At 40.6% G+C, this 26,626-nt stretch overlaps 4 protein-coding genes across 4 annotated transcripts; all 4 read right to left on the minus strand.

Annotated features, from left to right (window-relative positions):
- Positions 1-606: 606 nt before the first annotated feature.
- LOC120027489 (cingulin-like) lies at positions 607-2,957 on the minus strand. The gene has a single exon (XM_038972440.1). It carries the CDS (start codon positions 2,946-2,948, stop codon positions 870-872), a length of 2,079 nt encoding a protein of 692 aa, XP_038828368.1. The 5' UTR covers positions 2,949-2,957; the 3' UTR covers positions 607-869.
- LOC120027494 (trichohyalin-like) lies at positions 2,724-4,192 on the minus strand. Its single transcript, XM_038972444.1, has one exon. The coding sequence runs from the start codon at positions 4,126-4,128 to the stop codon at positions 2,959-2,961; it is 1,170 nt and encodes a 389-aa protein (XP_038828372.1). The 5' UTR covers positions 4,129-4,192; the 3' UTR covers positions 2,724-2,958.
- On the minus strand, positions 3,934-5,917 carry LOC120027490 (cingulin-like). Its single transcript, XM_038972441.1, has one exon. It carries the CDS (start codon positions 5,846-5,848, stop codon positions 4,205-4,207), a length of 1,644 nt encoding a protein of 547 aa, XP_038828369.1. The 5' UTR covers positions 5,849-5,917; the 3' UTR covers positions 3,934-4,204.
- On the minus strand, positions 5,267-22,889 carry LOC120027488 (trichohyalin-like). Its single transcript, XM_038972439.1, has 5 exons — positions 22,759-22,889; positions 22,191-22,264; positions 21,495-21,743; positions 11,753-15,981; positions 5,267-9,977 (listed from the first exon to the last, which is right to left on the minus strand). Exons 2-5 carry the CDS (start codon positions 22,210-22,212, stop codon positions 5,922-5,924), a joined length of 8,556 nt encoding a protein of 2,851 aa, XP_038828367.1. The 5' UTR covers positions 22,213-22,264; positions 22,759-22,889; the 3' UTR covers positions 5,267-5,921.
- Positions 22,890-26,626: the final 3,737 nt, after the last annotated feature.

Genomic DNA, 26,626 nt, shown 5'->3' on the forward strand with positions numbered 1-26,626 from the left:
TGTCTTGTTTCTCTCTTTCAATCTTGTCATTCATGAGTTCCAGTTCGTTCTGCTTTTGTTTGTTCTTTTCCATTAAACCCACCATTTCTTCTCTTTGTTTTTGAGTTTGGATAGCCAGTTCTTCAACCTTCCCCCTCTCCCGTCTTGTCTCATCCATGACCTGATTTATGTCTTCAGACCGTCTTTCTAACTCAGCTTTGATCTGATCCAGCTTTTCCTTCTCCACACGAATGTCTTGTTTGTTTTGTTCCATTTCCTCCAATTGTCCCTGGGTTTCAGACTTCATCAGATCAAACTCATCTCTCTCTTTCATAGTCAATCCCTTTTTTCTCTCAAAGGCTTCTTTTTCCTTCTGTATCTCCTCCTTTACATCTTCAAGTTGTTGTCTTTCCTTCGTGAGCTGTTCCTTCCAGTCATTTTCCATAGGCTCGGTCTGTGCTTCTGCTTCAGCCTTCAAGCTCGTCAAGTCTTCCCTTTGTCTTTTCATCAGTTCAAGACTGATATCCAATTCCTCTTTCTCCTTACTTATCTTACCTCGCCTCTCTTCCAACTGATCTTTTTCTTTCAGTGTTTCATCCTTCTTGTCTTTCACTTCCTTCTTCTCTCTATCTAGTTCTTCACGCATTTTTTCCAACTCAAGCAATTTTGCATTCAGTTGGTTCTTTTCACTGTCAATTTCATCTCTAAGTCTTTTGATTTCATAACTGTCCTGCTTTAAGTTGTCCATCTTCCTTCCTATTTCTTCCCGCATTCTATCCTCTTCCTCTTTGAGTCTAGCCATCTTCTTTTCCATGTTCTCCTTTTCTCTCACCATTTCTGCCTCTTTCACTCTCAGTTCACCCATTGAGCTTTCTATCATTTCCTTATCATTATCCACCTCTAGCAACTGCTTTTTTCATGTCCATCGTCATTTGTTCCAAATGTTCTTTCTCTTTCCTTTGGTCTTCCATGTGAGATTCTGTCTCCTCTCTCTGTTGCTGTGTCTCATTCCTCATTTGTTCCAGCTCCTCTCTCTCCTTTGTTAGCACATCCCGACTTTCTTCGATGTCTTGTTTCTCTCTTTCAATCTTGTCATTCATGAGTTCCAGTTCGTTCTGCTTTTCTTTGTTCTTTTCCATTAAACCCACAATTTCTTCTCTTTGTTTTTGAGTTTGGATAGCCAGTTCTTCAACCTTCCCCCTCTCCCGTCTTGTCTCATCCATGACCTGATTTATGTCTTCAGACCGTCTTTCTAACTCAGCTTTGATCTGATCCAGCTTTTCCTTCTCCACACGAATGTCTTGTTTGTTTTGTTCCATTTCCTCCAATTGTCCCTGGGTTTCAGACTTCATCAGATCAAACTCATCTCTCTCTTTCATAGTCAATCCCTTTTTTCTCTCAAAGGCTTCTTTTTCCTTCTGTATCTCCTCCTTTACATCTTCAAGTTGTTGTCTTTCCTTCGTGAGCTGTTCCTTCCAGTCATTTTCCATAGGCTCGGTCTGTGCTTCTGCTTCAGCCTTCAAGCTCGTCAAGTCTTCCCTTTGTCTTTTCATCAGTTCAAGACTGATATCCAATTCCTCTTTCTCCTTACTTATCTTACCTCGCCTCTCTTCCAACTGATCTTTTTCTTTCAGTGTTTCATCCTTCTTGTCTTTCACTTCCTTCTTCTCTCTATCTAGTTCTTCACGCATTTTTTCCAACTCAAGCAATTTTGCATTCAGTTGGTTCTTTTCACTGTCAATTTCATCTCTAAGTCTTTTGATTTCATAACTGTCCTGCTTTAAGTTGTCCATCTTCCTTCCTATTTCTTCCCGCATTCTATCCTCTTCCTCTTTGAGTCTAGCCATCTTCTTTTCCATGTTCTCCTTTTCTCTCACCATTTCTGCCTCTTTCACTCTCAGTTCACCCATTGAGCTTTCTATCATTTCCTTATCATTATCCACCTCTAGCAACTGTTTTTTCATGTCCATCGTCATTTGTTCCAAATGTTCTTTCTCTTTCCTTTGGTCTTCCATGTGAGATTCTGTCTCCTCTCTCTGTTGCTGTGTCTCATTCCTCATTTGTTCCAGCTCCTCTCTCTCCTTTGTTAGCACATCCCGACTTTCTTCGATGTCTTGTTTCTCTCTTTCAATCTTGTCATTCATGAGTTCCAGTTCGTTCTGCTTTTCTTTGTTCTTTTCCATTAAACCCACAATTTCTTCTCTTTGTTTTTGAGTTTGGATAGCCAGTTCTTCAACCTTCCCCCTCTCCCGTCTTGTCTCATCCATGACCTGATTTATGTCTTCAGACCGTCTTTCTAACTCAGCTTTGATCTGATCCAGCTTTTCCTTCTCCACACGAATGTCTTGTTTGTTTTGTTCCATTTCCTCCAATTGTCCCTGGGTTTCAGACTTCATCAGATCAAACTCATCTCTCTCTTTCATAGTCAATCCCTTTTTTCTCTCAAAGGCTTCTTTTTCCTTCTGTATCTCCTCCTTTACATCTTCAAGTTGTTGTCTTTCCTTCGTGAGCTGTTCCTTCCAGTCATTTTCCATAGGCTCGGTCTGTGCTTCTGCTTCAGCCTTCAAGCTCGTCAAGTCTTCCCTTTGTCTTTTCATCAGTTCAAGACTGATATCCAATTCCTCTTTCTCCTTACTTATCTTACCTCGCCTCTCTTCCAACTGATCTTTTTCTTTCAGTGTTTCATCCTTCTTGTCTTTCACTTCCTTCTTCTCTCTATCTAGTTCTTCACGCATTTTTTCCAACTCAAGCAATTTTGCATTCAGTTGGTTCTTTTCACTGTCAATTTCATCTCTAAGTCTTTTGATTTCATAACTGTCCTGCTTTAAGTTGTCCATCTTCCTTCCTATTTCTTCCCGCATTCTATCCTCTTCCTCTTTGAGTCTAGCCATCTTCTTTTCCATGTTCTCCTTTTCTCTCACCATTTCTGCCTCTTTCACTCTCAGTTCACCCATTGAGCTTTCTATCATTTCCTTGTCATTATCCACCTCTAGCAACTGCTTTTTTCATGTCCATCGTCATTTGTTCCAAATGTTCTTTCTCTTTCCTTTGGTCTTCCATGTGAGATTCTGTCTCCTCTCTCTGTTGCTGTGTCTCATTCCTCATTTGTTCCAGCTCCTCTCTCTCCTTTGTTAGCACATCCCGACTTTCTTCGATGTCTTGTTTCTCTCTTTCAATCTTGTCATTCATGAGTTCCAGTTCGTTCTGCTTTTCTTTGTTCTTTTCCATTAAACCCACAATTTCTTCTCTTTGTTTTTGAGTTTGGATAGCCAGTTCTTCAACCTTCCCCCTCTCCCGTCTTGTCTCATCCATGACCTGATTTATGTCTTCAGACCGTCTTTCTAACTCAGCTTTGATCTGATCCAGCTTTTCCTTCTCCACACGAATGTCTTGTTTGTTTTGTTCCATTTCCTCCAATTGTCCCTGGGTTTCAGACTTCATCAGATCAAACTCATCTCTCTCTTTCATAGTCAATCCCTTTTTTCTCTCAAAGGCTTCTTTTTCCTTCTGTATCTCCTCCTTTACATCTTCAAGTTGTTGTCTTTCCTTCGTGAGCTGTTCCTTCCAGTCATTTTCCATAGGCTCGGTCTGTGCTTCTGCTTCAGCCTTCAAGCTCGTCAAGTCTTCCCTTTGTCTTTTCATCAGTTCAAGACTGATATCCAATTCCTCTTTCTCCTTACTTATCTTACCTCGCCTCTCTTCCAACTGATCTTTTTCTTTCAGTGTTTCATCCTTCTTGTCTTTCACTTCCTTCTTCTCTCTATCTAGTTCTTCACGCATTTTTTCCAACTCAAGCAATTTTGCATTCAGTTGGTTCTTTTCACTGTCAATTTCATCTCTAAGTCTTTTGATTTCATAACTGTCCTGCTTTAAGTTGTCCATCTTCCTTCCTATTTCTTCCCGCATTCTATCCTCTTCCTCTTTGAGTCTAGCCATCTTCTTTTCCATGTTCTCCTTTTCTCTCACCATTTCTGCCTCTTTCACTCTCAGTTCACCCATTGAGCTTTCTATCATTTCCTTGTCATTATCCACCTCTAGCAACTGTTTTTTCATGTCCATCGTCATTTGTTCCAAATGTTCTTTCTCTTTCCTTTGGTCTTCCATGTGAGATTCTGTCTCCTCTCTCTGTTGCTGTGTCTCATTCCTCATTTGTTCCAGCTCCTCTCTCTCCTTTGTTAGCACATCCCGACTTTCTTCGATGTCTTGTTTCTCTCTTTCAATCTTGTCATTCATGAGTTCCAGTTCGTTCTGCTTTTCGTTTGTTCTTTTCCATTAAACCCACCATTTCTTCTCTTTGTTTTTGAGTTTGGATAGCCAGTTCTTCAACCTTCCCCCTCTCCCGTCTTGTCTCATCCATGACCTGATTTATGTCTTCAGACCGTCTTTCTAACTCAGCTTTGATCTGATCCAGCTTTTCCTTCTCCACACGAATGTCTTGTTTGTTTTGTTCCATTTCCTCCAATTGTCCCTGGGTTTCAGACTTCATCAGATCAAACTCATCTCTCTCTTTCATAGTCAATCCCTTTTTTCTCTCAAAGGCTTCTTTTTCCTTCTGTATCTCCTCCTTTACATCTTCAAGTTGTTGTCTTTCCTTCGTGAGCTGTTCCTTCCAGTCATTTTCCATAGGCTCGGTCTGTGCTTCTGCTTCAGCCTTCAAGCTCGTCAAGTCTTCCCTTTGTCTTTTCATCAGTTCAAGACTGATATCCAATTCCTCTTTCTCCTTACTTATCTTACCTCGCCTCTCTTCCAACTGATCTTTTTCTTTCAGTGTTTCATCCTTCTTGTCTTTCACTTCCTTCTTCTCTCTATCTAGTTCTTCACGCATTTTTTCCAACTCAAGCAATTTTGCATTCAGTTGGTTCTTTTCACTGTCAATTTCATCTCTAAGTCTTTTGATTTCATAACTGTCCTGCTTTAAGTTGTCCATCTTCCTTCCTATTTCTTCCCGCATTCTATCCTCTTCCTCTTTGAGTCTAGCCATCTTCTTTTCCATGTTCTCCTTTTCTCTCACCATTTCTGCCTCTTTCACTCTCAGTTCACCCATTGAGCTTTCTATCATTTCCTTGTCATTATCCACCTCTAGCAACTGCTTTTTCATGTCCATCGTCATTTGTTCCAAATGTTCTTTCTCTTTCCTTTGGTCTTCCATGTGAGATTCTGTCTCCTCTCTCTGTTGCTGTGTCTCATTCCTCATTTGTTCCAGCTCCTCTCTCTCCTTTGTTAGCACATCCCGACTTTCTTCGATGTCTTGTTTCTCTCTTTCAATCTTGTCATTCATGAGTTCCAGTTCGTTCTGCTTTTCTTTGTTCTTTTCCATTAAACCCACAATTTCTTCTCTTTGTTTTTGAGTTTGGATAGCCAGTTCTTCAACCTTCCCCCTCTCCCGTCTTGTCTCATCCATGACCTGATTTATGTCTTCAGACCGTCTTTCTAACTCAGCTTTGATCTGTTCCAGCTTTTCCTTCTCCACACGAATGTCTTGTTTGTTTTGTTCCATTTCCTCCAATTGTCCCTGGGTTTCAGACTTCATCAGATCAAACTCATCTCTCTCTTTCATAGTCAATCCCTTTTTTCTCTCAAAGGCTTCTTTTTCCTTCTGTATCTCCTCCTTTACATCTTCAAGTTGTTGTCTTTCCTTCGTGAGCTGTTCCTTCCAGTCATTTTCCATAGGCTCGGTCTGTGCTTCTGCTTCAGCCTTCAAGCTCGTCAAGTCTTCCCTTTGTCTTTTCATCAGTTCAAGACTGATATCCAATTCCTCTTTCTCCTTACTTATCTTACCTCGCCTCTCTTCCAACTGATCTTTTTCTTTCAGTGTTTCATCCTTCCTGTCTTTCACTTCCTTCTTCTCTCTATCTAGTTCTTCACGCATTTTTTCCAACTCAAGCAATTTTGCATTCAGTTGGTTCTTTTCACTGTCAATTTCATCTCTAAGTCTTTTGATTTCATAACTGTCCTGCTTTAAGTTGTCCATCTTCCTTCCTATTTCTTCCCGCATTCCTATCCTCTTCCTCTTTGAGTCTAGCCATCTTCTTTTCCATGTTCTCCTTTTCTCTCACCATTTCTGCCTCTTTCACTCTCAGTTCACCCATTGAGCTTTCTATCATTTCCTTGTCATTATCCACCTCTAGCAACTGTTTTTTCATGTCCATCGTCATTTGTTCCAAATGTTCTTTCTCTTTCCTTTGGTCTTCCATGTGAGATTCTGTCTCCTCTCTCTGTTGCTGTGTCTCATTCCTCATTTGTTCCAGCTCCTCTCTCTCCTTTGTTAGCACATCCCGACTTTCTTCGATGTCTTGTTTCTCTCTTTCAATCTTGTCATTCATGAGTTCCAGTTCGTTCTGCTTTTCTTTGTTCTTTTCCATTAAACCCACAATTTCTTCTCTTTGTTTTTGAGTTTGGATAGCCAGTTCTTCAACCTTCCCCCTCTCCCGTCTTGTCTCATCCATGACCTGATTTATGTCTTCAGACCGTCTTTCTAACTCAGCTTTGATCTGATCCAGCTTTTCCTTCTCCACACGAATGTCTTGTTTGTTTTGTTCCATTTCCTCCAATTGTCCCTGGGTTTCAGACTTCATCAGATCAAACTCATCTCTCTCTTTCATAGTCAATCCCTTTTTTCTCTCAAAGGCTTCTTTTTCCTTCTGTATCTCCTCCTTTACATCTTCAAGTTGTTGTCTTTCCTTCGTGAGCTGTTCCTTCCAGTCATTTTCCATAGGCTCGGTCTGTGCTTCTGCTTCAGCCTTCAAGCTCGTCAAGTCTTCCCTTTGTCTTTTCATCAGTTCAAGACTGATATCCAATTCCTCTTTCTCCTTACTTATCTTACCTCGCCTCTCTTCCAACTGATCTTTTTCTTTCAGTGTTTCATCCTTCTTGTCTTTCACTTCCTTCTTCTCTCTATCTAGTTCTTCACGCATTTTTTCCAACTCAAGCAATTTTGCATTCAGTTGGTTCTTTTCACTGTCAATTTCATCTCTAAGTCTTTTGATTTCATAACTGTCCTGCTTTAAGTTGTCCATCTTCCTTCCTATTTCTTCCCGCATTCTATCCTCTTCCTCTTTGAGTCTAGCCATCTTCTTTTCCATGTTCTCCTTTTCTCTCACCATTTCTGCCTCTTTCACTCTCAGTTCACCCATTGAGCTTTCTATCATTTCCTTGTCATTATCCACCTCTAGCAACTGTTTTTTCATGTCCATCGTCATTTGTTCCAAATGTTCTTTCTCTTTCCTTTGGTCTTCCATGTGAGATTCTGTCTCCTCTCTCTGTTGCTGTGTCTCATTCCTCATTTGTTCCAGCTCCTCTCTCTCCTTTGTTAGCACATCCCGACTTTCTTCGATGTCTTGTTTCTCTCTTTCAATCTTGTCATTCATGAGTTCCAGTTCGTTCTGCTTTTGTTTGTTCTTTTCCATTAAACCCACCATTTCTTCTCTTTGTTTTTGAGTTTGGATAGCCAGTTCTTCAACCTTCCCCCTCTCCCTTCTTGTCTCATCCATGACCCTATTTATGTCTTCAGACCGTCTTTCTAACTCAGCTTTGATCTGATCCAGCTTTTCCATCTCCACACGAATGTCTTGTTTGTTTTGTTCCATTTCCTCCAATTGTCCCTGGGTTTCAGACTTCATCAGATCAAACTCATCTCTCTCTTTCATAGTCAATCCCTTTTTTCTCTCAAAGGCTTCTTTTTCCTTCTGTATCTCCTCCTTTACATCTTCAAGTTGTTGTCTTTCCTTCGTGAGCTGTTCCTTCCAGTCATTTTCCATAGGCTCGGTCTGTGCTTCTGCTTCAGCCTTCAAGCTCGTCAAGTCTTCCCTTTGTCTTTTCATCAGTTCAAGACTGATATCCAATTCCTCTTTCTCCTTACTTATCTTACCTCGCCTCTCTTCCAACTGATCTTTTTCTTTCAGTGTTTCATCCTTCTTGTCTTTCACTTCCTTCTTCTCTCTATCTAGTTCTTCACGCATTTTTTCCAACTCAAGCAATTTTGCATTCAGTTGGTTCTTTTCACTGTCAATTTCATCTCTAAGTCTTTTGATTTCATAACTTTCCTGCTTTAAGTTGTCCATCTTCCTTCCTATTTCGTCCCGCATTCTATCCTCTTCCTCTTTGAGTCTAGCCATCTTCTTTTCCATGTTCTCCTTTTCTCTCACCATTTCTGCCTCTTTCACTCTCAGTTCACCCATTGAGCTTTCGATCATTTCCTTGTCATTATCCACCTCTAGCAACTGTTTTTTCATGTCCATCGTCATTTGTTCCAAATGTTCTTTCTCTTTCCTTTGGTCTTCCATGTGAGATTCTGTCTCCTCTCTCTGTTGCTGTGTCTCATTCCTCATTTGTTCCAGCTCCTCTCTCTCCTTTGTTAGCACATCCCGACTTTCTTCGATGTCTTGTTTCTCTCTTTCAATCTTGTCATTCATGAGTTCCAGTTCGTTCTGCTTTTGTTTGTTCTTTTCCATTAAACCCACCATTTCTTCTCTTTGTTTTTGAGTTTGGATAGCCAGTTCTTCAACCTTCCCCCTCTCCCTTCTTGTCTCATCCATTAGCTGATTTATGTCTTCAGACCGTCTCTGTATTTCAAACATTGTCTGCTCTGTGTTCTTTCTCATCCTGTTCATCTCATTCGTTATACTCTCTTCTTCTTTTCTAAGTTCGACAATTATGTTTTCTACTTTTCTCATCTCACACTTTCTCTGCTCTAGCTCATCCATATTCTGCTCTATCATTTTCTTTTTTCTGTCCAACTCACATCTCTCTTGTTCCATCTCTGCCTTTGTCTGATTAATTAGAGACTTTTCTTTAATTTCCTCTTTCATGATATTTTCAATCTCTTCTCTCTGATTGTTTACCTCTGTTCTGAGTTTATTCAGATCTTCTCTCTCCTTCGATAGAATGTCTTGTTTGCCGTCTATCTCCTCTTTCTGTCTTTTTATTTCAGCGCTCATCAATTCTTCTTCGATTTTACTCCTCTTTGTCTCCTCCACCAAACAATCAATTTCGTTCTTTTGTTGTTGTATTTGGACAGGAATTGGTGATGCGCTGACTTTCTCCCTCTTTGTGTCTTCTATGATCATATCTAGGTCGTTGGACTTCCTCTGTAACTCCAGTTTCATTTGTTCAAGCTTTTCTCTCTCCACTTGTACCTTAAGCTTCTCTTGTTCCACCTTCCCCTTTTCTTTCTGCGTCTCAGATCTCATCAGCTCCAAGTCCTTTTTCTCTTTTTCAGAAATCTTCCTGTTTCTTATCGTATCCTCTTTTTCTTTTTGCATCTTACTTTTCAGATATTCTAGTTCCTTTCTTTCCCTGTTCAGGCTTTCACCCCATTCGTCTCTGTCTTCTTTCCGTCCCTCTATTTGAGCTTTTAAGTTCAGCAGATCTTCCTTCTCCTTCTTTGTCCTTTCAAGGATGGCTTCCATCTCCTCCTTACGTTTCTCTATGTAAGCTTGCTCTACTGCTAATTTATTTCTTTCCGCCACGGTAGCCTTTTTGATGTTTCCCATTTCAATTTTCTCTTTGCTAAATTTAACCTGCGTTTGTTTAAACTTATCTTTGGCTTTTTTAAAGTGCTGCATCTTTTGTTTTTTATATTGCACCTCCCTCACGATTACCTGTATTTTTCTTTGCATCTCTGCATCCATTTGCTTGAGATTTTCTTTTTTCTTTTCTATGTCCTCAATCATTTGTCTGTCCTCCTCTCGTTGTTTTGTGATCATGTTTTCCATCTCAGCCTTTTCCTTCTCAAACTCGGCTTTTGACTTTTCCAGGTCATACTTCTCTCTCATAATCATTTTCTCTCTGCGCTCCAAGTCTCGTCTTTCTTTTTCAATGGCGGTTCTTAGCTCTTGTGACTCAAATGGGATCTCAGTTGTCATATCTCCAAGATAGGTCCTTTCTGTTTCATCCTGTGGTCTCTGGACCATGGTCTTCATCATTGGCATTTCCTTTTTCATTCTGTTTTTTTCCTCTTTCTGTCTGTCAAGCTCAGCTTTCATAGACTCCATCATATCCTTTCCAAAGCAGAAAATAGATTTGAGCTTAGAAACTTGCCTTCTGGGCACTTTACATAGAAACTACATTATGTCTTAATGAATCAATTTCACAGTTTGACATTCACCCTGTGGATAACGGTAATGAGGATGGAGAGCTCCATATACATAGTTACTTAAAATTACTTCTCTGATTCATTTTGAAATATACATTGAACAAAAATATAAAAGCAACATGCAACAATTTCAGTTCAGTTCATATTAGGAAATTAGTCAATTTAAATAAATTCATTAGGTCCTAATCTATGGATTTCACATGACTGGGAATACAGATTTGCATCTGTTGGTCAAAGATACCTTTAAAAAAGTAGGGGTGTGGATCAGAAAACCAGTCAGTATCTGGTGTGACCACGATTTGCCTCATGCAGCGCGACACATCTCCTTCACATAGAGTTAATCAGGCTGTTGATTGTGGCCTGTGGAATGTTGTCCCACTCCTCTTTAATGGCTGTGCAAAGTTTCTGGATATTAACCGATATTAGCGTAAACTGGAAAAAGCTGTCGTACACGTAGATCCAGAGCATCCCAAACATGCTCAATGGGTGACATGTCTTGTGAGTATGCAGGCCATGGAAGAACTTGGACATTTTCAACTTCCAGGATTTTTTTTTTTTACAGATCCTTGCTACATGGGGCCGTGCATTATCATGCTGAAACATGAGGTGATGGTGGCGGATGAATGGCATGACAATGGGCCTCAGGATTTCGGCACGGTATCTCTGTGCATTCAAATTGCCATCGATAAAATGCAATTGTGTTTGCCTTCCCATACCATAACCCCATCGCCACCATGGACCACTTTGTTCACAACATTGACCTCAGCAAACCACTCGCCCACACGAGTACCACTCTGTCATCTGCCCGGTACAGTTGAAACCGCAAAGAGCACACTTCTCCAGCGTGCCAGTGTCCATCAACAGTGAGCCTTTGCCCACTGAAGTTGGTTATGACGCCAAATTGCAGTCAAGTCAAGACCCTGGTGAGGATGACGAGCACGCAGATTAGCTTCCCTGACGCGGTTTCTGACAATTTGGGCAGAAATTCTTCGGTTGTGCAAACCCACAATTTTATCAGCTGTCCGGATGGCTGTCCGACCAACCCGCAGGTGAATAACCGGATGTGGAGGTCCTGGGCTGGCATGGTTACACGTGGTCTGCGGTTGTGAGGCCGGTTGGATGTACTGCCAAATTCTCTAAAATGACGTTGGATGCAGCTTATGAGATATTAACATTCAATTATCTGGCCACAACTCTGGTGGACATTCCTGCAGTGAGCATGCCAATTGCACGCTCCCTCAAAACTTGAGACATCTGTGGCATTGTCTTGTGTGACAAAACTGCACATTTTAGAGTGGCCTTTTATTGTCCCCAGCACAAGGTGCACCTATGTAATGATCATGCTGTTTAATCAGCTTCTTGGATTATCTTGGCAAAAGATAAATGCTCACAAACAGGGATGTAAACAACATTTGAGAGAAATACGTTTTTTGTCCAACACTTCACATGTTGCGTTCATATTTTTTTTCAGTATATTTTATTGATGGCATTATAAAAAATTGCAAGTTTCTGTTTACTTCAATTCCTGTGTTGATTTATTTTGAGTTAGCAGGCCTGCATTTTTTGTGAATGAATCAGAGATTTTTGTGTGTGAATCAGAGATTTTTCCACAACAAATTTGACAACCAATCTCTGGGATGTTGGCCCTAAAAATATGTAACACAATAATTCGGTACATACCTTCTCTTTCCTTGCATTGTCCTCTTTAATCTTCCTTTTTTCTCTTTGTATCTCCTCCCTTGCCAGGTCTATCTCTGCAACCGCTCTCTGTATTTCATCTTTCATCTGTTCCATCTTTTCACTCTCAGTCTTTACATCTTCCATCTTCTGTTTCAGCTCTTCCTTTTGTCTCTGTATCTTTGACTTCACCAGTTCTAACTCATCCCTTTCTCGCATGATCTTCTCCATCCTTTGCTCCAGCTCTTTTTTTCTTTTTTGTGTCTCCGTCTTCATCAGTCTGATTTTGTCCTTTTCCCCTTTTAACTCCTCCTTGCTCTGTTCCATTTCTTCTTTCACCCTTCTTAACACCTCTCTGGTTTGTTCCACCTCTAGAATCAATCTCTGGATTACAGCATTCACTCTGTCTTTGTCACCCATCTCCATATTGCTTTCTTCCATCCTGTTTTCCATTGCCACTTTTGTTTGTCGTACCATTTCTCTCGTTCGCTCTACCTCTTGGATTAATCTCTGTATCTCAGCGTTCATCTGTTCCTTCTCGTCAATATCTCTAAAGCTCTCTTCCAGACGAATCTCCAGTTCCTCTTTTGCTCTTTCTATTTCAGCCTTCGCCTGTTCAATTGCATCTCTCTCCCTTTTGGTCTCTTCCCTTCTTTGTTCCATATCTTCTTCCGCTCTCTCTATTTCATCCTTCATCTTTTCCATTTCTTCCTTTCTTCTCGTAGTCTTTCTCATCATCTGTTCAAGGTCCTTTTTCTTCCTTTGCATCTCAGTCTTCACTAGTTCCATCTCTCCAATCTCTCTCTTGGCCTTTTGCATCATGTTCTCGATCTCTTGTCTCTGTCTCTGAATATCTTCCCTCACACTTTTCATCTCATCCATTTCTGTCTTTGCCTGTTGCATTTTGTTTTCAATTTCCTCTTTCTGCTTCTGTATCTCAGATTTGATCCTTTCCATCTCCTCTTTCTCACTCTTTGTTTTTGCCATCTTGTTTTCAATGTCCTCTTTCTGTCTTTGTATTTCAGCCTTCGTCTGTTCCAGCTTGTCCATCTCTCTCTTTGTCTTCTCCATCCTTGCTTCAATCTCCTCTCTCTGTCTCTCTAGGTCAAATTTAATTGTTTCAATCTGGTTAATCTCTTTGTTAATTTCCTCCATTCTCTTATTCAACTCCACATTTTCTCTCTGCAGTTTGGCTCTGTCTTGCTGTTCGTCCCTCTGTACCTCGTCCCAGAGTTTTTCCATCTCTTCTTTTACTCTGTTTAGCTCATACTTGACCTTTTCATAGGGTTCTTTCTCTCTTATTGTTTCTTCCCTTATTCTCTCCAAAAGTTGTTTTTCTCTCTGAATTTCATCTTTCATCTGTTCCATCTCGTGTCTGGCTTGCTTTGTCCTCTCAATGGATCTTGTCATTTCCTCGTGCTGGTTCTGTATTTCAACCTTCATCCGTTCGACTTCGTCTCTCTCTAGACTCGTGGCATCCCTGCCTTGTTTTAACTCCCTTTCTATTTTCTTCTTGGTTCTCTCTATCTCCTCTCTATCTCTCTGCATTTCAGCTCTCCCTTCAAGCTCTTCCATGACAGCTTCATCCTTCTTTTTCTCAAACTCCTGCTTTTTCTTCAGGGTCTCACACCGAAGCAATTGCAAGTCCTCTCTTTCTCTTGCGCTTTCATGGATTTGTCTTTTCAATATGGCCCTTTCTGACAAAACCTCCGTTTTTATTTGCTCAAGCATCTCCCTCTCTTGCTTTGTTTCATCCATCTTCTTTTGTAAGTCCCCTTTTTCGTTCTGAAGCTGTATTTCTTCGGAATCTTCTTTAGCTCTCTCTAACTCATCTCTTATTTTCTCCAACATTTCTCTTTCCCTTTGGATTTCAGCTCGTTGTTCAAGCTGTTCTTTCACTGCTTCATATCTCTGTTTCTCAATTTCATCTTTTACTCTTCCAGCCTCATCTCTTTGCTTTTTCAGCTGGGACTCCACTTTTTGTACGACCACCTTTGCCTGATCCACCTCATATTTTGCTCTGTTTGCCTCCTTCACACGGTTCTCTATTTCTGCCATCTGTCTTTGGAGTTCAGCCTTCATCTCTACGATCTCTTCCTTCTCTTGCTTTGTGACTTGCGTGCTCCTCTTGATCTCTTCCCTTTCTTCCTGAAGTTTACGCTCCATTTCCATTAAGTCCTCATTCTTTAGTTTGGCCTCTTCGGATATTTTCTCTGCAATGTTTTTCTCGTCTTTTACACTGGCTTTCATTTTTTCCAGGTTTTCTCTTTCTCGTTGCGTTTCCACCTTGTTTCTTTCTATTTCCTCTCGCACTTCCTGTTTTTCCTCCGTCAACCTTTCAAGTGTTTCCTTCTCTTGCTGTGCTCTTGCTCTCTGTTCCACCTCTTCTTTCTCTGTTTCACACCATTTCCTTTCCATGTCCTCTTTCAATTGAGTTATCTCATACTTAACCTCTTCATAATGCTCTCTCTCTTTCTCTGTCTTTTCCCTTCTACTCTCCAGATCTTCACGTTGTCTCTGTATCTCTGCTTTAACTTCTTCAATTTTGTCTTTTGCTCGTTTTGTCTCTGTAACTTTATCTTCGATATCTTCTATCTGTCTCTGTATATTAACTTTCATCTGCTCCATTTGGTCCTTTTCTCGTTTTGTGATCTCCCTGCTTTGCTCATTCTCCTCTTTCATTCTCAGTGTTTCAAAATGAATCCTCTCCAATTCTTGTCTCTCTCTCATTGTCTCTTGCTTTTTCCTCTCCACGTTGTCTTTTTCCTTCTGAACTTCAGCTCTCAATTGTTTGATCCCATCTCTCTGTCGCTTTACTTCTTCACTCCACTTTTTGGCTTCCTCTCTCGCTCGGTTTTCTCGTATTTTTTCAACGCCCTTGGCTTTCTGCATTTCAGACTTTAGCATTTCCACTTCTTCTCTCTGTCTCTGTATTTCAGCTCTCTGCTCCAGCTCCTCCTTGACAGTCTCATACCTTCTTTTTTCCATTTCCTCCTTCACTCTCCTGGTGTCATCTTTTTGTTTCTCCAGTGCTTCTTTCGTCCTCTGTATCTCTGCTTTTACGTTTTCCATTCGGTCATGTTCTTGCTTTGTCTCCTCAATTTTTCTCTCGATCTTTTCCACTTGTCTCTGCAGTTCAGCTTCCCTCTGTTCCATCTTATCATTCTCTCGCTTTGCTTCCTCTCTGTTTTGCTCAATCTCCTCTTTGTCCATTTGAATCGTATACTTGATCTGCTCCAACTCCTTTTGTTTTCTTAATGTTTCTTGTTTGTCCTTCTCAAGTGAATCCTTGTCTCGAAGAATCTCTGCTTTCATTTTGTTGACCAGGTCCTTCTCTTGCTTCGTCTTCTCCCTGTGTTGATCAACCTCCTCTTTAGCTCTCTGCAGCTCAGCTTTTACATTTGCAAGTTCCTCTTTCTCTTGCTGGATCCTAGCTCTCTGCTCAAGCTCTTCTTTCTCAGTTTCATACCACCTTCGATCCATCTCTTCTTTTACTTTGTCTATCTCACATTTAATCTGCTCAAATTGTTCTTTTTGTCTTTTAATGTCCTCTCTTTTTGTCTCCAGCTGACCTTGCTCCCGGTGTACATCGGCCTTCATCGCTTCCATTTTTTCTTTTACTTGATTGGTTTCTGCAATTCTTATTTCCATGTCCTCTATCTGTCCCTGAATGTCAGCCTTAATCTGTTCCATTTTCTCCTGCTCTTGTTTTGTAGTTTCCTTGCAGTGCTCCATCTCCTCTTTTGCTCTCAATGTCTCATACTTGATCAATTCCAAACTCTGTCTCTCGTTAATGGTCTCATTGTGTCTTCTCTCCAGAATGTCTTTCTCTGTTTGGACATCAGCCCACAATTGTCGTATTCTGTCTTTCTCTACATTTAATTCCTCCATGTTCTGTTTCAGGTTTTCATTCACATTCTGTATCTCCATCCTCATCAGCTCCATCGTTGTGTTTTGCTCTTGTTTCTCAGCCATTAGCCTTTCTATTTCATCTTGTTGTTGCTTAATCTTTGCTTTCATGTAGTTCGTTTCATTTCTCTCCCATCTTGACCCCTCCCAAAGTTTTTCAATCTCCTCAATTGCTTGCATTGTTTCTTGTCTTCGTCTCTTAAGAGATTCCTTTTTTGTCTGTATGCCAAGTTTTGGTGTTGTCTTGTCCTCTAATGTTGTGGTATCTCCATACCTTTGATCCAATCCTGTCTGTGTCATCTTACTGTTTCGTTGTCTCTGCTCTGTTGTGGGTGAGGAAGAGGAATACATCAGAGTTTTCTCAAAGCAAACCAGTGAGCATAGCATTTATTAAAAGGTGAGCACTTTTTCAGATAAAGAACACTTGGCCATACTTTAAAGCAGCCTTTCTTAAAGGTGCTACATGTAGAATGTCTCACCCATGTGGAAGCTAGATGAATTGCAACAACAACTAGGCATTTCAAATATCCCCCCGTGCACACTGTTATCCTGTAACATGGTAGAGAGGTTAGTGCTATCCGGGATCCTTGGGACGTCCCTACCATTATTCTAACCACAGTGGCGATTTTAGCATGTAAATCTTGGTGGGGCAAACAAAAATAAAAAAATTGGGATGCATGCCAGCAAAGCCAATACACTACACAACACTAAACAATACATTAATTACACTATAACGGTGACAAACGGTGTCCACAAACTGTTAGGGCCTAAAGCTGTCCCAACCGCAGAGCCCCAACAATAGTCCCAATACCTTACCACTGCTACACCAGCCAAGCCTTTTCTGGCAGCGAAACAGTTCATTCAGCCTCATTTACTGCCTTAAAAAAACATAGCTGATATGGCTGACTTTCTTAAACAAATGTTGTTTCTACTAACAATTGAGATGTACAAACTATGGCATAAGGGGACGACAAGTGGATAAGAGGCAATCTGTAATTTCGATTAAGACATTAATGAGCGAGCTAGGACAGATGTAGTCAATATAAGTATTTGTTCAGCACTTTTTAAATGTACAGCGACAGAATTCAGAACATGGGCCGTTCTTACAGTATTCTCCATGTACACCAAGTCAGACCAAGTCAGGATAAATAAAGGTGGTATATAAGAAGACAATGAAAGCTCTTACAATATTCGATGATTATATTTCTCTAAAAGAGGTTCTAGACTACATGTGCACCACCAAGTCAGAACAGTAGGCAAAATTAAGAGGTGAAAATATTCCAAATTATTAGGGTGAGGCACATGGGCTACTAACAGCTTACTACACAACATACATTTAGTATTACCTTCTTAGCTAAAGTATACATATCTCTCTGGCATATTACATCATTTATGCAGCAGCATACAATACATTTTTGGACTCAGTTGAACAGGAAGGTGGCGTGACGGTCTTTCGTGGACAAATTTTGTCATCAAAGTCTGGCATTTTCTGGATTTATGATGCTTTCAAGACAACTGGGAACTGGGGGAAAAAACAAGTCTTGGCTCTAGAAAGAGGCTCGAGTTCCCGACTTACAATTCCGAGTTGGATGACCGTTCAAAATGTATTTTCCCAGTCGGAGTGCGTTTTTCCCCCGAGTTCCCAGTTGTCTTGAGCTCACTGAAGTCAGATTTCCCAGTTCCAAGTTAACAGTTGTTTTGAGCACGGCAGAAATCATGCTGGATTGAGAACATGGCCAATGTTGAATGTTTATCATTTAAACTTGGAAATGAGACCGTTAAGGCTAGTGATTGCATTGGAATGCTTGCAGTTAGCCACTGATTCCATCCAAACTACTCATTGTTGAATTTGCGATTTCCGACTTGTTGTTTATGTCCAATGGCCGATGAGCACCGATACGTTTTATCTATTATTTCTCTTCATTATTTCTCTTCATATTACAAGGATTGAAAAGGTTTTTCCAGTAGATTGTTAGCTTGATTCATGACAATGACAGCTAGCTAAGATTTTGAAAGTATGATGTTGAGTCCAATCAAAGCTACTGTAGATATAACATGATTTGACGTCATTTTATCAGTGGCCAATGACCTTGAGCCTTCTTGGATGGTATGTATTGAACAGTGTGTATTGTTTTCTCACATAAACTGAAATGTATGTGAAGAGTGTAGAATTTTAGCAAGCAGGACACTTTTGCAACCTGGAAACTATTTCTACATTGGCCACTGTCCCCAGGCTGCCATTGTTCGTTGTGCTCGAGGAGGACAGGACCACTTAGTGATGCCGATGGAAGAGAGGGACAGTGCAGTTTTCCCATCTTGTCAAATAGAAAGTCTCCATTTTAGAATGTGATTTTGTATTGCCCCCCCCCCCCTCCACACTATCCTTCCAGTATTACTGCAGATATATTATGGACATTTTCTGCAATTACAATGCAAAAAATCTACATATAGCTTCTTTAATTAGAGTATGGGTCGTGACCCAAAGTGGACATGCAAAAATGTGGGGGGGGGGGGGGGGGGGACATATTGAGGTCTCAAATTTACTGTTTAGAGTTAGCATAGTAGAATATAAGGTGCAATTTCGAAATATGGTTGTGCATGAGAAGTTTTTCTCTTGTTATAGCAGTCACTGACAGTCACTCAATTAGCCGTGTCAGTTAACAATTTTTTTATTCCTAATTTAGTCTAGCCAGCTTTCGAAACTTGTAGTAATCATGGCCGAATACTGACCAGGCACACAGGGCAGGTGACCAGGGGCCCTGACCTCCAGGGGGCCTCCATTGATTTTGTTAGTCACTCTCATTCAGATATAATATTACATGGCATAAGTCATGGAAAAATGTGTAGAATTGCAGGATATTGTCCAGGGGCTGGAACCGAAATAATTTTCCTATCGTTTCATTCTGACAAGGAACCAATATTTGTGAAATCGACATTGTTTTTACATTTAGCTGATTATATTATTCCACCAGTCAGTGCAGATAGAGCAGCTTTCTATGGACGGGCAAGGTAGTTCTTTACATGCTTGATGGACAGACAAGTGTAGGGCGCGAGATGTAACTGAAATGGTTGAGGCTTGGCTTGAAGCGCTGGACATCATGACCAGAGCATAACGGACCTACTGTTTTCTCTCCATATCCCCGGATTCCTACCGCAAACTCTGAACATTTTCACCTGGATCTTCGCAACTAGCTAACCGCAATCCCGGGTGACTACTCCTGGCTAGCGTTTACATCCCGGAGCAAGCACCAATTAGCCTGAAGCTAGCCCGGCTAGGGATCCTGGGCTACCACCGAAGCCCACTCCTGGGCTACAATATCCGGACCCCTCCTACTGCCGGTACGGGGCACGGAACCCCGTTCCGATCCTCTACGACTGGAATACCGACATAATCTGCCCGAGGATTCCAACAGGCCCCTCAGGCGCGACGTCCGATGAAGGCCCATTCTGCTAACCGCGGCCTGCTAGCTACCTAGAGCTACTTGGAACCCTACTAATCCACGACTGGTCTATCGATGTCACCGCGCGAAGAGGCATAAACAGACTTACCTCCATCGCGACGTCCCCCAAAGGCCCTTCTGCTATCTTGCTAGCCCCAGTCTGCTAACTTGCTAGACCCGGTCTGCTAACTGCTAGCCCCGGTCTGCTAACTGCTAGCTTGCTTCCACCGGTCTGCTAATTGCTTGCTTGCTAACCCCGGTCTGCTAACTGTTTGCTTGCTAACCCCGGTCTGCTAACTGCTAGCTTGTTAGCCCCGGCCTACTAACTGCTAGCTTATTAGCCCCGGCCTGCTAATTGTCTGAATCTCCGTGTCCCCAGCCAGCCCAACCACTCACTGGACCAATATGATCACTTGGCTACGCATGCTTCTCTCTAATATCAATATGCCTCGTCCATTACTGTCCTGGTTAGTGATTACTGTCTTATTTCACTGTAGAGCCTCTAGCCCTGCTCAATATGCCTTAACCAGCCATGTTGTCCCACCTCCTACATATGCGAGGACATCACCTGGTTTAAACGTCTCTAGAGACTATATCTTTCTCATCATTACTCAATGCCTAGGTTTACCTCCAATGTACTCACATCCTACCTTACTTTTGTCTGTACATTATGCCTTGAATCTATGCTATCATGCCCAGAAACCTGCTCCTTTTACTCTCTGTTCCGAACGTGCTAGACAGCCAGTTCATATAGCCTTCAGCCAAACCCACTGGCTACAGGTTATCTACAGGTCTCTACTAGGTAAAGCCTCGCCTTATCTCTCAGCTCTCTGGTCACCATAGCAGCACCCACTCGTAGCACACGCTCCAGCAGGTATATTTCACTGGTCACCCCCAAAGCCAATTCTTCCTTTGGTCGCCTTTTCTTCCAGTTCTCTGCTGCCAATGACTGGAACGAACTGCAAAAATCACTGAAGCTGGAGACTCATATCTCCCTCACTAGCTTTAAGCACCAGCTGTCAGAGCAGCTCACAGATCACTGTACCTGTACATAGCCCATCTGTAAACAGCCCATATATCTACTTCATCCCCATACTGTATTTATTTATTTATCTTGCTCCTTTGCACCCCAGTATCTATACTTGCACATTCATCTTCTGCACATCTACCATTCCAGTGTTTAATTGCTATATTGTAATTACTTCGCCACCAAGGCCTATTTATTGCCTTAACTCCCTTATCTTACCTCATTTGCACTCACTGTATATAGACTTTTTGTTTTCTTTTTTCTACTGTATTATTGACTGTATGTTTTGTTTATTCCATGTGTAACTCTGTGTTCTTGTATGTGTCGAATTGCTATGCTTTATCTTGGCCAGGTCGCAGTTGCAAATGAGAACTTGTTCTCAACTAGCCTACCTGGTTAAATAAAGGTGAAATAAAATAAATGAATAAAAATGATTTGACGTTCATTATAATGTGTTTAGGATGTTAGTAGGCCTATCATTACTTCACTGAATTATATACTAGCTAGATACCTACGGAGGAGCAGCTAATATGGAGGAACTTTGAACGTCTGAGAGTTGGCTCAACGCTAAGGCTAGATCAACGCCCTGGTCCAGAGATAGCTAACAAGTTTGTGTACCCAGCAACACTGGAATTCAAAACACGTCTTACCTTTTTGTAGGTAATAAATCCAATGTGAAACGTGATAACTATAGTATCCTTAACTAGCCTAGAAAACTAGTAGGCAGACACTGGAAGGAGACGTTTCTGAGCGACAGAATGAGTGCTTTGTATAGGTGCTTTGATTGCGTTTTTTGAGGGACTGAAAAAAAATGCTTGGAACATTATTAACCAGTTCCTATGTTTTTAAAATAATGTTTCTGTTCCGGAACACCAGAGATCACTTTCATGCCCGGTTCTGTTTCCGTTCCTCGAAAATGTTTACTATTTTCCGGTTTTAGGTTCTGTTCCCTGAACCGGTTCCAACCCCTGTTTAAAACTGCAAAGATTTCTCTACACCCTATGGCAAAATGGGTAGAATTGCAGGAGATTAGCTGTAAAACAGCTAAAAAAAATTCTCTGTGACCCATGGCAAAATTTGTAGAATTGCATGAAATTTGTATAAACATTTCAGAAATTTCAAACACGTTCTTTAAAACAGCAATATTTTCTTTACACCTCATGACAAAAAGTTTATAATTGCAGGAAATTAACTTTAAAACTAAAAAAACTATCTCCGCTGTCAACAAAATCTTGCTCGTCTTCATAAAAAGAAACAGTGTCGTTCATTTAATAACAACGGATATATTTATGGTGAAGAGCATGTCTAGAATGTTCCAACAATTGTATAATAAAGTGGACCGAAGATCAGAAATATGAATTAATCTTACCTAGCTTGTCCATGAGTTCAGGCTCTTTCCGTTTCAATATCAGATGGAATGCACGTTTGGTTTGAGGTGTCTCTCTCTCTACGGCTTCAAACAGAGCCCTCATCTGGTCTTGTGTGGTCTGGGCTGCACGGACGCTGTGTGCCAGCTCTTCTGGGATAAGATGTTGTGAGATCACAGCGTCTGCTATGGGCCCAGATAATCTCACCTGCGCAATGATCTGCTCTCTGAACTCCTCCAAGAAGTCCCCCACTAGGATTTAATAAATTAATTTCAATGAGTTGCTGAATGTATTAATTAATTAATTATCATGTAGCTTTATTTGAAGTATAACTGGCTAAGATTTTTGTAAGATTCTATACAATTTTATATAGTTACAGGCGACTCCTGATAAGTACAAACGGAATAAATTGTCATTTTTACTTGCTCAAGATGTCATTATTTTATGATTCAATGCACACACATGCCAAGGGTGAACTGTCAATCACAAACACATATCGAAAAATGTCACAAAATAGAATTATAGTTTCATTTTTAATCATTGAAAATAATATAATACTATAATTAAAATTATGGCTGAATAATTTTATATATATATATTCAGACATAATTTTAATTATAGTATTATATTATTTTTAAGAAGAACTCAAACCTGAAGAGCAAAAGGGTGTATACTGTTTTACAGAACGCAAGATGTACCGTGGTTTCTTGATTTTGCCATGTTTGCCTCTTCCAATGTTCCTTAGGGGGCTGCTGTCCATGAGATCACTGGCCTGGTTGAAATAGATAAGGTGGCTTTATGTTATCAAACTCAGTTTGAGCACGCACGCACGCACGCAGGCAGGCACACGCGCATGTGCGCGCGTGCATACACACCAAATATTTATTACTCATATAGACATAAGTATGATTCACAAAAAAATATCACGACAAGATGAGAAATAGGTTTCAAATTTCACATTTACAAAACATATTGATATGCCAACAAATAACACATTTAGAGACCTTGCGTTTTCGACTGTTTCTTTTTTTCAAAGAACAACTTTCTCACTTCTGTCTTCCCTACTGTATGTCCCTGGATTTTCTCTATAAGGTTTTGGTTCAGTTCTTTTTTTGTAGTACACATTTTTTATAGAAAATAATATCTAATATATTGGTGTATTGGTAGATAATCTTGGGGAAAAAGCAGAAGACACATTTCCATCTAGAATGTACCAACAAAGTATATAGTATCTTATCTGAGTCAGTTATTAAAACAACAACTCACCTTAGTAGTGACCGATCTGTCAGTAGAATTTATTCCGTTTGCTTGTCCGATGTGGTGTTGGTGTAGGTTTTGCAGTCGTACCAGATCAGTAGAGAAAGAAAATAGGCAGAGGTTTCATAAACATTTGATATCTTCTCTTTCCACACTTAATTTGAAGGTGGATAAATGTAACAGAAAGTGAGCTTCCATTTGATTGGTTGAAAGGCAACGCAGGCGTGGTAAAATATCTTAATACGCATCTTGCCCTTAGTCTGGCCCTCTCTGATAAGGGTGGGGTCCATCTCTGCACTTTGATTGGCATGGTGCCAGACAACCCGAAGTCCCCAACCCAGAACTTGCAAAAGAATCATGTGAACACGATTTTAGCATTTAATTCTTGGTGGGACAAACTAAAACATTTGTTTTTTAGATGCATGCCAGCAAAGCCACAACACAACACTAAACTTTAAATGAATTGCACTATAACGGTGAACAACGGTGCACACAAACTGTTAGGGCAATACATAAAGCTGTCTTTCTTTTCAGCACCATGGAGTGAATCCTACCACTGCTACACCTGGCTATCAGCGGAGCCTTGTCTGGCAGCGAAACAGTTCATTCAGCCTCATTTACTGAAAAAAAACATAACTGATATGGCTGACTTGCTTAAAAATGTGGTTTCTACTGACAATTGCGATGTACAGACTATGGCGTAAGGGGACGACGAGCAGATAAGATGCAATCTGTAATTTCAATTAAGACATTCATGAGCGAGCTAAGACGGATGTAGTCAATATACAGTTGAAGTCGGAAGTTTACATACACTTAGGTTGGAGTCATTAAAACTCGTTTTTCAACCACTCCACACATTTCTTGTTAACAAACTAGAGTTTTGGCCAGTCGGTTAGGACATCTACTTTGTGCATGACACAAGTAATTTTTCCAACAATTGTTTACAGACAGATTATTTAACTTATAATTCACTGTATCACAATTCCAGTGGGTCAGGAGTTTACATACACTAAGTTGACTGTGCCTTTAAACAGCTTGGGTGGATTTTAACATTCTGTCATAAGCACATGTCCAACTTCATAAAAAAACATGTTTTCCCATCTCAAGAGGTTAAATAAAAAAATACCATAGTAAGTGCCTATTAAGTGCCATATAAGGTAACAGGGTTGACAATTTCATCTTTAATCAGCCATAAATCCCATTGTGACAGGGTGAATGGAAACTTGTGTGCAACAGGAAGCGGCAATTGAATGCAAGCTTCACAAAACATTTGTATTGTTAAAACATTCTAGCCTGTCTATCTATATGAGCCAGGGTTGACGTGTTATGTTCGACCTGCTCAGTTTTCAACCACAAAAAAAACAGAAAATGGCCGAAAATAGTAGAACCAGCTCACCTGCTTTTACACTATTTTGATTATTAGATGTTCAATGTTTCATTGTAAAATATATTTTTAAATAGTTTCACCATATTAAAAGGAGAGTTCAGTTCACGTAACAGGGTTGACATTAAAATAAGGGACAGAGGTAACTGAATCACTACCCACAAATACTAGTTTACTATAGAATTCTGTAGTATCCTATACTCCACACTGTAGTATCCCTTGATCGTGAAGTGCTTACACATTGTTTTTAGGGTTCTTTATAATCGTTAGGTTCTTTGGACGAGATTAAAGGACCCTTTACTAAGAAAGGCTATATACGTATACACTATATATACCCAGTGAAGGCAAAGAACCGTGAGGGTTCTATCCCTACCCCAGAGTGTAATAGGGATTTTAGAAATGAATAGCTAACAAAAGGGCCTCCCGGGTGGCGCAGTGGTCTAGGGCACTGCATCGCAGTGCTAGCTGCGCCACCAGAGTCTCTGGGTTCGCGCCCAGGCTCTGTCGCAGCCGGCCGCAACCGGGAGGTCCGTGGGGCGACGCACAATTGGCATAGCGTCGTCCGGGTTAGGGAGGGTTTGGCCGGTAGGGATATCCTTGTATGTAAAAATGTAATAAAATGTATGCACTCTACTGTAAGTCGCTCTGGATAAGAGCGTCTGCTAAATGACTAAAATGTAAATGTAAAATGTAAATGTAAAAGCTAACTCAGTCACATCAAACTCTGAAATGACAGCGAACATTCCCTTTCAATATGTTTTAGCTGTTTTCCATTGACATTTACAGTGCATTTGAATTCAGAGCTCTTGACTTTTTCCACATTTTGTTACGTTACAGCCTTATTTTAAAATGTATTAAATCGTTTTTTCCCCCCTCATCAATCTACACACAATACCCCATAATAACAAAGCAAAAACAGGTTTAGAAATGTTTGCTAATTTATGTATGTATATACAGAACCAAATGAAATATCACATTTACATAAGTATTCAGACCCTTTACTCAGTTCTTTGTTGAAGCACCTTTGGCAGCGATTACAGCCTCGAAGTTTGGCACACCTGTATTTGGGGAGTTTTTCCAATTATTCTCTGCAGATCCTCCCAAGCTCTGTGAGGTTGGGTGGAGAGCGTTGCTGCACAGCTATTTTCAGGTCTCTCCAGAGATGTTCGATCGGGTTCAAGTCCGGCCTACTCAAGGACTCTCAGAGACTTGTCCCGAAGCCACTCCTTTGTTGTCTTGGCTGTGTGCTTAGGGTCGTTGTCCTGTTGGAACCTTTGCCCCAGTCTGAGGTCCTGAGTGCTCTGGAGCAGGTTTTCTGAATGACGCTTGTCATTTAGGCCAAAGAGTTCAATCTTGGTTTCATCAGACCAGAGAATTTTGTTTCTCATGGTCTGAGAGTCCTTTTAGGTGCCTTTTGGCAAACTCCAAGCGGCCTGTTTAATCATCTTCTTGATATGCCACACCTGTCAGGTGGATGGATTCTCTTGACAAAGGAAAAATGCTCACTAACAGAGATGTAAACACATTTGTGCATAAAATCTGAGAAATATAAGCTTTTTGTGCGTATGGAACATTTCTGGGATCTTTTATTTCAGCTCAGGAAACATGGGACCAATTCATTACATGTTGCGTTTATATTTTTGTTCAGTGTAGTTACCCAATCCATGCAGGGCCCCCCATTTACCCACTTGTCTCCCCTAACACCTCTTCTCCTCCCCATCTGACGAATAACTGAGCGGCAGCAGGCAGTAGCAGCCTGTCTCATTGAGAGCAGGCTCCTGAATCCTCCTGTGGGTAAACGGAAAGAGGTATCCTGCACGTTTTCAAGTTAAAAGTCTCCATTACTCAGTTCAGTTTACTTCACATTTAGTTAGCTAATGTAATGGATTTGTTTGCCAGCGCAAGTCTAGATAGCACTAGCTGTATTATGCCTACAACAGTGAAGTTTCAGTCCGCTAGGTGTATCTCTACATCATGGGTATATCTCTGGCTGACGTGGACATCACCATGCATGCACCTTATCAAAATATGACTAATTAAATATTACACCATCCTATTCTCTGGGCTCTGTCTGCAATCAGAACCAGTAGTATCTACCAGGAATAATGAATCATAACCAGTAGTATCTACCAGGAATAATTAATCATAACCAGTAGTACCTACCAGGAATAATTAATCATAACCAGTAGTATCTACCAGGAATACTTAATCATAACCAGTAGAATCTACCAGGATTAATAAATCATAACCAGTTGTATCTACCAGGAATAATGAATCATAACCAGTAGTATCTACCAGGAATAATTAATCATAACCAGTAGTATCTACCAGGAATAATTTATCATAACCAGTAGTATCTACCAGGAATAATTAATCATAACCAGTAGTATCTACCAGGAATAATGAATCATAACCAGTAGTATCTACCAGGAATAATGAATCATAACCAGTAGTATCTACCAGGAATAATTAATCATAACCAGTAGTATCTAC

The sequence above is a fragment of the Salvelinus namaycush genome, chromosome 32, assembly GCF_016432855.1.
Source record: "Salvelinus namaycush isolate Seneca chromosome 32, SaNama_1.0, whole genome shotgun sequence".
Lineage (NCBI taxonomy): Eukaryota > Metazoa > Chordata > Actinopteri > Salmoniformes > Salmonidae > Salvelinus > Salvelinus namaycush.

Bases quoted from the DNA above. Each gene is read 5' to 3' on its own strand.
- LOC120027490 (XM_038972441.1), bottom strand. From the start codon at position 5,848: ATGCGTGAAGAACTAGATAGAGAGAAGAAGGAAGTGAAAGACAGGAAG.
- LOC120027489 (XM_038972440.1), bottom strand. From the start codon at position 2,948: ATGATAGAAAGCTCAATGGGTGAACTGAGAGTGAAAGAGGCAGAAATG.
- LOC120027488 (XM_038972439.1), bottom strand. From the start codon at position 22,212: ATGGCAAAATCAAGAAACCACG. The intron at 21,744-22,190 runs GTACATCTTGCG...ATTAAATCCTAG, and splicing joins GGCAAAATCAAGAAACCACG to TGGGGGACTTCTTGGAGGAG. The intron at 15,982-21,494 runs GTAAGATTAATT...CACCCACAACAG, and splicing joins TGAACTCATGGACAAGCTAG to AGCAGAGACAACGAAACAGT.
- LOC120027494 (XM_038972444.1), bottom strand. From the start codon at position 4,128: ATGAGGAATGAGACACAGCAACAGAGAGAGGAGACAGAATCTCACATG.